At 49.8% G+C, this 10,597-nt stretch overlaps 1 protein-coding gene across 3 annotated transcripts in view; it reads right to left on the bottom strand.

Annotated features, from left to right (window-relative positions):
• Positions 1-402: 402 nt before the first annotated feature.
• Positions 403-10,597, bottom strand: part of Hnrnpl (heterogeneous nuclear ribonucleoprotein L) — a 13,542-nt gene continuing 3,347 nt past the window's right edge. For 2 of the 3 annotated variants that reach the window (XM_021166961.2, XM_021166959.2), the window contains exons 2-11: positions 8,955-9,073; positions 8,293-8,530; positions 8,099-8,184; positions 7,149-7,245; positions 6,992-7,064; positions 3,397-3,860; positions 1,886-2,209; positions 1,366-1,423; positions 1,151-1,246; positions 403-806 (exon numbers count right to left, since the gene is read on the bottom strand). In XM_021166961.2, coding sequence (XP_021022620.1) covers positions 748-806; positions 1,151-1,246; positions 1,366-1,423; positions 1,886-2,209; positions 3,397-3,860; positions 6,992-7,064; positions 7,149-7,245; positions 8,099-8,184; positions 8,293-8,517 — 1,482 coding nt within the window. In that variant the 5' untranslated portion in view covers positions 8,518-8,530; positions 8,955-9,073 and the 3' untranslated portion in view covers positions 403-747. The remainder of the gene's footprint in view (positions 807-1,150; positions 1,247-1,365; positions 1,424-1,885; positions 2,210-3,396; positions 3,861-6,991; positions 7,065-7,148; positions 7,246-8,098; positions 8,185-8,292; positions 8,531-8,954; positions 9,074-10,597) is intronic. The other variant, XM_021166960.2, reaches the window with a different exon arrangement.

Here is a 10,597-nt window from a genome sequence, read left to right as displayed (position 1 = left end):
GAGCTAAGCACTTGGACTACAGGACAGCACAATTATGCTCCACCTCCACTGTTTTCAAGACAGGTTTTCTCTGTGTAAGCTTGGCTGTCCTGGACCTCAGTCCTGCCATTCCTGCCTCAGTGCAGGGATTAAAGGTGTGCATTACCACCGCTGGCCCACTGAGTTTAACTGTATCCATGTACTTGCATGAGCTTGTGCATTTGATGTGATACACATAAGACCAGGATACCTGAAGAACAGGGTTAACTACTGAATTATCCCCACCTGTCAATCACTATGTAGAACTTGACCTAGCTTGGGCAGTGTCCTTCAAGAATGCACTGGTCTCTTCATTCCTGCTCATTGCTCATCCTGCCCGGGGAATGCTAAGTGGGAGAGAGGAAGGCAGACAACCCACCCTTGGAACCCCAGCAAAGTTTTATTTTCCAAACAATTTTATTGAAATGTGCCAAGATACATGGGCAGCACAAATGTATGAACAGGAAAAAAAAAATCACACATACAGTCATTTTAAAAAGTGAAGGTTAAATCTTGGGAGATACCAGTTCCCCTCCCCCCCTCCAGAGTTCCAGCATTTCTGTTGTGGTTAAGCCTCTACTGACCTAGCATTTAAAAGGAAAAAACTGCAAAAATAAATCAAAACAAAAACAAAAACAAAAAAACAAAAAACAAAGAAAAAACAAACCAACAGCATAAAGGAAAGGAACATTTTCCTGCTCGGATGGAGTCTTCCTTCCCAGCATCCAATTAGGAGGCGTGCTGTGCAGTGGAGAAGCACAACTTCAGAGTGTATGGGTACGGGCCATCTGCAAACAAGAGGACAGATGTCAGGCTGGAATCCTCTGGAGCTCCCGGACCAGTCATCTCAATCTGCACCCACACGCCCTCCTCTGCAGGTCAATTACAGGGATCTAACTCATCAAGCTGGAGCAACTCCCAAGCTATCAGGTGGGTGGAACCCGGCAGCCTGGCTGGCCTCCCAGGAGGATGTCATCAGACTGCTCTCCTGGTGACCAAGTCCCATCTGCCTGTGTCTGCGACAAAGGCAATCTCTAGGGTTCTATCTTGAGGGTAGAAAGATGGCTCTGGCATGTAGCCAGACAAGCCATCAAGCCACTAGGGAGATTCTGCAGGACACACAGACACTCACTTGGGTTTTTCATCTGGTAATGGTTCAGGAAGCCCAAGGTCTCCAGGGCATCGCTCTTCGAGTCCCACTCCAGCAGCCCAGAGGAGCTCCGCTCGCCTGAATCGAACAGGAGACAGCAGAGGAGTTAGGCAGGGCCACATAAGGTTAGTCTCCTCCCAGCAACCACAACCCACAGCTGCAGTGGGGTCGGGGAGGGAAGTGGAGCCCTGACTCACTTTTGCCTGAAAATACTTTGACAGAGGTTGGCCGCTTCACTCCCAGTTCATCGCAGATCTGGTGCAAGAGAGTAAAAGAATTCAGAAACCATATGGAAGACGTCAAGCAGACCAGACAACTGTGGTCTTGTGTGGCCTGTACCCCACCAGCCTGGGACTCAGAGAAACACCTCAATGAGGCAGCACAAGGAAGAGAGAGACTGTTCCTCAAACCCCAACTCTGGCCACCCACAGTATGACATTAGATAGGTGTTGCTGAATTGCTGGCCAACACCCATGGGCCCCTCTTGCTGTCTCTGCCCAGTTCCAAAGCGTCACCTTTGTGGCAACCCCACAATCATGACTGCCTGGCCAAGATGTGAAAGCAGTGTGCAGAGCTCTACACCAGGACACAATGTGCTTCTGCTCGCTCTTACCACAGCCACGACGAGAAGAATCTGCCCCCCTCCCTTTTTTTGCTGTGTCCCAAATGAACCCAACTCAAGACAATGTCATGACAGATCGGTGTCACAACACCCACCTCAAAGAAGTTCTCCTCAGTCACCTCCAGAGGAGCATTGAAGAAGTGCAGTACATTGCTAGGGTGCTGGATGCGGTTCTTAGCTGCCTGCTCTGGAGTGGAGAACCGATTGTTCCTTGACTCGCTGAAGTCTTTATAGCTGCAGGATCCATCTTCTAGCCCGTATGACTGACCAGGCATAATAGCTGGTTGCTTGAAGACACAGACATTCATCTTCTGCCCAAACATGAAGTTGTTGTTGAGGTGAGTGATGGCTCGGTCCACAGCATAGCCGTCAGCCATCTCCACCATGGCGGCCCCCGGCTTGCTTTTCATAAATTTCACCTTAGGGAGAAAGGTGCGATTTAGCACACGTGTCTAGTTGCCAGGGTCCTCTCCCCTGACAGCTACAAGCTAACTCCTGCTCTGGTTCTAGGCTTCCATTTCCTCAAAGGTGAATGGGGATCAGAACCAACCCCAGAGCAGGTCTGGCCCGTGCACTGAGCTCAATCCAAGTGGGCAGCGGAGCCCAGGCAGGTTCTTTCTCATTGGAGAGCTGCTGCACGAAGCCAGCTATGCAGAACGAGGAAGCTAACTGTCTACATTTTGCTACTTCAGGTTAGATATTCCGTCACAGTATCAATAAAAGTGCTGAGGAAAGACTCTTGGGTCTTCTAAGTGTTCTACCTCTGAGACCCAAATACCTTCATACAGTACACCACAGTATATACTGGGAGAGGCTCTAAGAAGCCAGGCCAACTCGCCAAGTCACGCTTCCACATAAAGGGGTATTCAACCCGTCCTTCCTTTCTGCTTTAATACAGCAGGAAAAAAACCTGAAACCACTACAGAAAGTGCACTAATGCTCCTGTTCTAAGCAGTTTTACTGTGGTTTTTCAAAGAGGGTCTCACTTTGTGGCCTAGGTTTCAGAGTGCTAAGGTGTGCATCATGACACCAGGCTACTACCAACTCTTATCCGGTGGCACAGGCCCGGGCCCAGACACTTGGATGAATTTGAAAGCATCCTGGTTTGTTATAAAATACCACCAGGCAGGTGGAACCAGCTCGCCAGCAGAGAATGCAGAAAGGCCTGGCGCTGCCCGATTACCTGCAGCTACCCAGAGGCGATCTGTGCAGCAGTCTTTACTAGCTATACTCGTAGGACTCGCTGCTCAACATTAAGCCTCAATACTTTTACGATAAGGCACTTATCGTAACTCACTCTGTCGACCAGGCTGGCCTCAAACTCAGAACTCAAAAAGAGGCCTGCCTCTGCCTCCCAAGTTCTGGGATTAAAGGCGTGCACCACCACTGCCCGGCTTGATTTCTGCTCCTTATCTAAGTTCCTCTGAAACAGAATGGACCCATCCTGTAGACTGCAAACACTAACGCTCTCATGAAGCAGCAGGCTGGCTGTGCTCTAGGAAACACCACTACAAAGGATGCACCTCACTCACTGGCTTCTTCCCCTCTGCTCCCCTCCATCTGAGACATGGGGCCTCCTTCAGCTCTTCAAGGAAAGCAAGCTCACCTTCTCCACATTGCCATACAAGCAGAAGACATTGAAGACTCGATCACAGTTCATCTTAGATTGATCCAAGCCATAGACCATGAGCACAGGGCTGTCAGCGTGGGGGCCATAGTCGGGTGGTGGGGGAGGGGGTGGGGGATGACCATACTGGGGGCCATAGCGACTTGGGCCCCGGCGGTGACCCCCCACAGGTGGGCCCATCCTTCTCCCTTCGTAGTGAGGTGGGGGGGGCCCGTAGCCCTCATCATGGTAATGGCTGTGGTACCCACCATGGGGCCCTCCTGGGGGGTGGGAAGGAAAGAGAGGGAGGACGGGTGAGAATTTTCGCGGCGGACGACGGGCAGGGGCACATGAGCCACGGGAGTCCACGGAGGGGAACCCCCTGCCCTCACCATATTCTGCGGGATGATCTCCCAGGAGAGGGGGCTGCCGCTGGCGTTTGTTGGGGTTACTGCCAGGGTCACCTGTAGATTGAAAACAGAGTTAGGAATAGAACACAAGAAAGAATCCCCGGACTCCTGACTAGAGGCCAGTCTCAAGACCACAGAGCTCTGCGAGCATGGCTCCAAATGCTTTCCTTAGAAGGGCTGCTGGGCCCTCCTTCCTAAGATGCAAGGATGGGGGCATGAAGCCCAGGTCTCACAGCTGGTATCCACTCTCCCTAGTGTCTGCACAGACCAGCCTCTCTCCTCCTCGGCTAAGGATTTTGGGATCCCTTGTACTGCGGTGTTATGCCTTATAGTAAGTAGGGAACAGGCAGGACCAGCCTAGCTCCCAGGCCGCCTAGGGAACTCTAGCATGGGTGTATTACGTATGAAGGGGAAGGGCAGTTTTATGAAGTAATTCCCAAATGAAGGGAGAAAGATTAAGGGCAATAACCAAATTAAGTAATCCAAGATGGACAGAAATATGGGTAAACAGCCCACAATGCCTCTATGTCCTGGGAGCTCAAGGCTCCACTCCAGGTCTCTCACTATCAACCCTGGGCCCAGCCACCCCCCACATCCCATCCAGCCGGACGGAGAGGGACTGTAGGAGCTGACAAGCAGGGCAAGAGCACAATCAGTTTCAAAGAGCAGTTAGGTAGGTAACAAGGCATCAACAATCTCAGACCCAACAATGGCGCAGAGCCCCCTCCCACCCTAGCTGCAGTTCGTAATTAACCATTAGTTTAGTTTAGCGCTTAAGTGCAGACACTGATAAGCACTTTACAGACTTCACAGCTTGAGTTCCTCACAACAACCCTATGAGGTAGGTACTCATTTCTTAGCCCCACTTTACAGATAGGAAATTAGAGCAGTTACTCTTTCTCTGAGCAGTTAGGACACTTGCAAATCAGTGGCTGAGCCAGAACCTCAGCCCAGGTCTGGGTGGCACCAAGACCCAGAGCTTGAAACCACTGCCCTTTCCTGCCACCCTGCTTGAGTTTTTCAGTCATTACAAAGATGGAAAAGGGCTACTTACAGCAGAAGTACAGAGTACAATGTCCATTTGTCACAAAAAAACAAATCTGTATTTTTCTCTTACCATTGGACGCTTCAACAGTGAGTTAGCACAGTTCTGAAAGATGGCGTCCCATCAAACATACACTGCGACCCTGCATCACATGGTTTTACAGTCATAAATACAAGTCACGGTACACATCCGCTACATTTTCTTTAAAGAACCGTTTTAAAAGTCAATGTTCTGATTAAATCACAATTGGCTCACAGATGTTCTGTCCTCAGAAGATACAGAAAAGTGGAAATGAAGGTGTATGAGGTGGGTAGTGTCCCTCCGTGTGGCCAGCTCCTCACACTGTGTGCTGCAGTGCGGTGCTTCTGGCTGTGTAGCGCTCCATGTGCGTGTCTCCTGGTATGAAGTGTGCCAGTGGCCCCACTATGCTCGCGCTGTGGCCTTGGTTGCGTGCCCGGTTACCCACCAGCAGGTAACTGTGTGCCTCTGAGCTGTTTTGATTTTAGGTCTGTTTTCTGATTTTTTGTTGTTGTGGTTTAATTTTTTTTATTTCTGATCTCCAGTTGGTGCAGACTGTGTTGGCAGCCGATGACTGCAGGAAAAAAAAAATCAAAATACAAAAGAAAAAAAAAAGAAGGCCCTCCCCAAACCAAAGGACTTAAAAAACAAAACCTGCGTGGCGAGGAATGGAGAGGATCCTATTGTCTTGGAGGCCCATGGAATCTACTTCAGTCTATGAATCGAATCGTTCTCCGAAAAGAGCACCGCTGGCTGGCTGGGCGCACTTGGGCTGTGTTTCCTACTTCTGTGTACATTCTTGGGTTCAAGTTTGCTTGGATTTTTGACTTTTTTTATGTTTAATAAAAAAGCAGTGTCTGCTGCCATGTTGCGTCTCTTTCTTTGTCTCTGTCTGCCTCTGTCTCTGTGCTTGTAGCTGTTCCTTGGAGCGCGGTGTGGTGTTCTTGATGTAGTGAGCTCAATCTGCGGCTGTTTCTGGGAGCGTGGTGGAGGCTGCATGTTCTGTTCTCCAGGAAGAACTAGTGCTTTTGTGCCCTGTGTGTTGGTGCGCAATGTGCAGAGGCAGAGCCGCTGAAGTGTGGTTCCGGAGGGGGTGGCCAAGCACCGCCCTCACTCCAGGTCACCTCATCAGCCCAAGCTGAGAGGCATCAAAGCCAATGCACAGGCAGCCCCTGCCACTAGCCCCTGCCGGCCTGCACATCTTCTATTTGTGTTCCTTGGAGAAGAAATGGTTGGTTGCCATGTTTCTGTCAGCAGTCATGTAATGCCATTGCTCGCTCTGGTACATTCATTTGGTCATAATTTGCCTCTGACCTTTGGAGGGAGCAGCCAGGCCCAGAGGGCCAATTCTGAGGGTCCTTGGGAGAGTCTAGCCCACCCTGCCCACTGGTTCTTAGCTGCAAAACAAGCAAGACAGGCCCACCTACAAGTGTAGGGTGAGTCTCTGGTCTCCCAGAGCCTCTGCCATCAAGAGGGTCAGCCATCAAGCCTCCTCCCACATCCCAAGCACTAGTCCGACGTTATCAGTCCAAGAGACTGTCAATCTTGCTGATTTTCACAGGGGTGACGCTGTTTTTCAAAGACTCAAAGACAATCTTTCACTCGCTTACCAAAGGCAAACCATTCTTGTCAACACTAGAAAGGGGGTTGCACATGTGGACCCAGAAGAGATGCTGAGTCCCCTCTACAAAGGCGAACAGTCATGTCTGCCTCAACTTATCCCAAGTGTCTGACCTCTACAAGGTCTACTTGTTTGGAAGCTGTGCTTCAAAACCCTAGCAGAGCTCACCCCTTCTTGCTGACAACCTCACTTCAGTCCCTCTTTGACAATGGAGATCGAGAGGGACTTTTCTCATCTTCCAGGGAATGGAGATTCCAGCAACCCTAACCAGGCTCTAGAACAAAGGCAGCAAAATCATTTGGAGCTGCTACCCATTTCTGCTCTTCTTGCCAGCCTCCTCCTCAGCGATGCCCTGTTCCCACCCTGCTCAAGCCCCAGCCTTAGCCCTCCCATGTCCACAGGGAGCCCAATGGCATTACATAACCCTGAGCCTGGGTCTGTCAAGTAAACTAGTGAAGAGGCAAGGCGGTATGTTTAGAACAAAGTAGCCATCAGGATTACCTTGTCCACTGAGGTTGGGGTTCGTGTAGTCCCAAGTATCTTGATCGTTCTTGAATACATTTAAACGCGTAGGCTGCGAAGACAAGACAAAGTCTGAAGCCGGCTGTGCCTCATCTCACCAGGTACCCAACACGGGGCAGTCACTCCCCAGACCTACCTTTGCATACTCAATCTTCAGAGTACAACAGCCGGAATAGATGTCAGCCCCATTGAGTGAGGCCTTGGCGCGCTGGGCACTTTGCACAGAATCAAACGTGAGAAGACTTAAGGAAGCCAAACTGTGGAGCTCGGGAACGGATTACTAGACTCATACAGCCTCAGTACCACATACAGCGAGTAAAAGCTATGGACACACTGGGGACTGTACTCAGGAAGCAGTCATTGGCTAGGGTTCACTGTGGTCTGCACCCTTATCCTAGCCTCAACAGAGATGGCAGCAACACACTATCTCATGCCATCCCATTGTATCTGCAATCTATACCCTGCCTACTTTTAAAAGTGGCTTCTTACTGCAACTTGGCCAAGGAGACACTAGCAAGCCATCTTTATAAAAACAAAAACCTCTCCCCTTTCCTGTCATTCTGGAGTCTTCTGATTTTTCTTTTTCTTTTTTTTTTCAAGACAGGGTTTCTTTGTGTAGCCCTGGCTGTCCTGGAACTCACTCTGTCGACCAGGCTGGCCTCAAACTCAGAACTCAAAAAGAGGCCTGCCTCTGCCTCCCAAGTTCTGGGATTAAAGGCGTGCACCACCACTGGCCGGCTTGATTTCTGCTCCTTATCTAAGTTCCTCTGAAACAGAATGGACCCATCCGCCTCAAAGAAGAAAGAGGACAGTGGATAGAGCTGAGCTGTCTCACTTGCACAGCTGCATGAAGGAAGCACTGGGCTTAACTCTCACAAGGGGTGCAACACTCAACAAAATAGTATCCCATTAGAACATACCCTGATCAGCTGTTTCTATAAGCCTCATAGTCTGGTCTTTTAAGACCTGCAGCGTGAGGCTCTCTGTTCAGTCTTGTACATAACTGTCTCTAAGATGGTATGTAGCATACATTCTCTATGCTAAACTCTGAGAAACAAACACCACCAGTTTCCCAGAAAAGGATATTCCACCATAGCCTGGACTCCGTTCTTCCGGAAAATGACAATTCTCTGGACAGGGCCACAAGGATTACAGATGGTGTAAAGAACATCCTATAAGAGAAAAAAAAACAGGCATATAAGGAAGGGGCCTGGCTGGCTTGAGGGAGTCGGGACAAGAGGGGAAAGAAGATGTAGGAGTGCCTTCCCTTCAGCACACACCGTGGTTATGGAGTAGATGGGGTTCAGGATGGTAAACAGAAGCACACTGTTTACGCTCCGAGAGTCATCAGAGTCGCCTGGGCGAGAGATCTTCTGGCTGGTAGAGTAATTGACAAAAGCAGGGTGACCGGCAATGTAGATCTGGTTGTCTGCGGCGTAGTTTACCGCATTACAAGCCCCCAGCACGTCTTCAAACTCTACCAGTGCCTGCCTCTTCTTTGGCATCACCACCACATAGCTGCAGAGAGAAGGCAGGCTTCAGTGCTCTTAGGAAGGGACCAGACAACTCTGTAAAATGATTCTTGCTCTTCTTACCCCTGACCCCCAACATTCTGAGCCAGTTACCCTAAGTCAGAACAGACTGCCAGGCTGAGCAGACCACAGTGCTAATCAATTACTGCCTGGGCAGCTTTGTGAGAGAAGGAATCTGGACCAGCAAGCACCTGGTCTGCTCAAACAGTAAGAAGTCACTAGGAGAATAGAGGTCTGAATAGATCCTCAGGGCAGGGAAGAGATGGGGGAACAAGGAACTAAAACTTGAAACACGCCAAGAGTGAACTCTCTGAGGACAAGTCACAGGATACAGCCACAGACACTGGGACCAGCACTGCTCAGAACTAGACAGGGATGCTAAGGAGCTCTAACCCAGCATGAACAAGTACCTGATGGGTCCAAATTCTTGCAGGGCTTCCACAAGGTCAGCTTCCACTACCCCGTCAATCAGGCCCCTGATGTGAACAACTGGGGAGGCAGGGGTTTTGTGGGGGTCATCGTAGTTCTCCTGAAAAAGGAAGGTCACACAGTGAAAAGAGGGACCCCAATGTACTGCCATCCGATCACCAAAAGCCTTGAGTGGGTGGCCATCTGCCCCCTCGAGGCTTAGTGATAAGCCTAGCTTCTAAGGAAGGCTAAATGTAGAAAGATCCAGTCTCATATCTGATACTCTTTCTGGAATTCATCTCTGAATCAAAGTACAACAGGAAGAGTGACTTAGAAAGGGACCACACCCACAGGAAGAGCTCCAACAGCTGCCTGCTAGTCTTAAGAACACACTCTGCAATGGCGTAGTGGTGGCACACTCCTTTAATCCCAGAGCACTTGGGAGGCAGAGGCAGGCAGATTTCTTAGTTCGAAGCCAGCCTGGTCTATAGAGTGAGTTCCAGGACAGCCAGGGCTACAGAGAAACCCTGTCTTGAAAAACAAAACAACAACAACAACAACCACACTCTGCATGTGTTCTAGCTTGTGTTTTCTCTGGCTGGGCGAGCTTTGGTCACTTAAGAAGACTGTAGCCACAAGTCACCTTCAGGTCTGGTCTGGGCAAAAGACCAAGTGCTTAGGGACACAAGGCTTCCAGGACAATATGCCCTGCCTGCCTTATACTGTCTAGGCCAAGGTCTTTCACATCGAACTGCTATCCCAACCTCTAGGATTTTCCACAGCTCCTCCACCTCACACAATCACACACAGGCAGTTTCTAGAGCTCTGGAGAGAACGTTGTCCTCCATCTCTCCTAGACTGTGGGCCCATGCCCCGAAGACTACTGGGCAGAAACCTACGCATATTAGTGGGTTCTTAGTGAACCACACAAGGCACACCCTTCCCAGCCATTTCCAGTTGAGGTTTGCCTTCCACGACCTTGAGTTCTAATCCTACTTCTGTTTGTCACTGGTGAGACTCAATTTACCCAGTGTCTTTCCTGCTTTGTAAAGGGAGTCCTTAAAATCCCCATATCAGAGGACCAACACGGCATGTGAGGTACCTCTCATCTTAAATGATTAGGGATGGGGGTAAGGCACACCACACAGCCCATGAGAACCACCTTTTGGAATCTGTTCTCTCCTTCCACATCTCACATCTCATGGGCTCCCGTTGTCTAGCTTGGCAGTTAACTTACCAAACAACTAAAATGTCTTCCAAATCCTTGAGAAACCTAACACTGTAACAACAGGGAGAAGCGGATAAATGCCTACAGCATGAGCAGCAGCCTCATCAAGAGGGCACTGTTTAGCTTTTTGCGAAGTCTCACTATGTAGCCTTGTCGGTCCTGGAATTAACTATGCATAAGAGGCCGGCCTCAAACGAAAGAGATTAAAGGCCTGTGACACTGGGCCCACCGGGAGGACTTTAATAATAAACTTTTAAAAGGAATGCAGCAGGGGCCTAGCAAACACAGGAGTGGATGCTCACAGTCAGCTATTGGATGGATCACAGGGCTCCCAATGGAGTAGCTAGAGAAAGTACCCAAGGAGCTAAAGGGATCTGCAACCCTATAGTTGGAACAACATGATGAACTAACCAGTAC

Source organism: Mus caroli, chromosome 7 (genome assembly GCF_900094665.2).
Source record: "Mus caroli chromosome 7, CAROLI_EIJ_v1.1, whole genome shotgun sequence".
Classification (NCBI taxonomy): Eukaryota; Metazoa; Chordata; class Mammalia; order Rodentia; family Muridae; genus Mus; species Mus caroli.
Note: the sequence above shows the minus strand (reverse complement) of the source record. Positions and strands in the feature narration are given on the sequence as shown.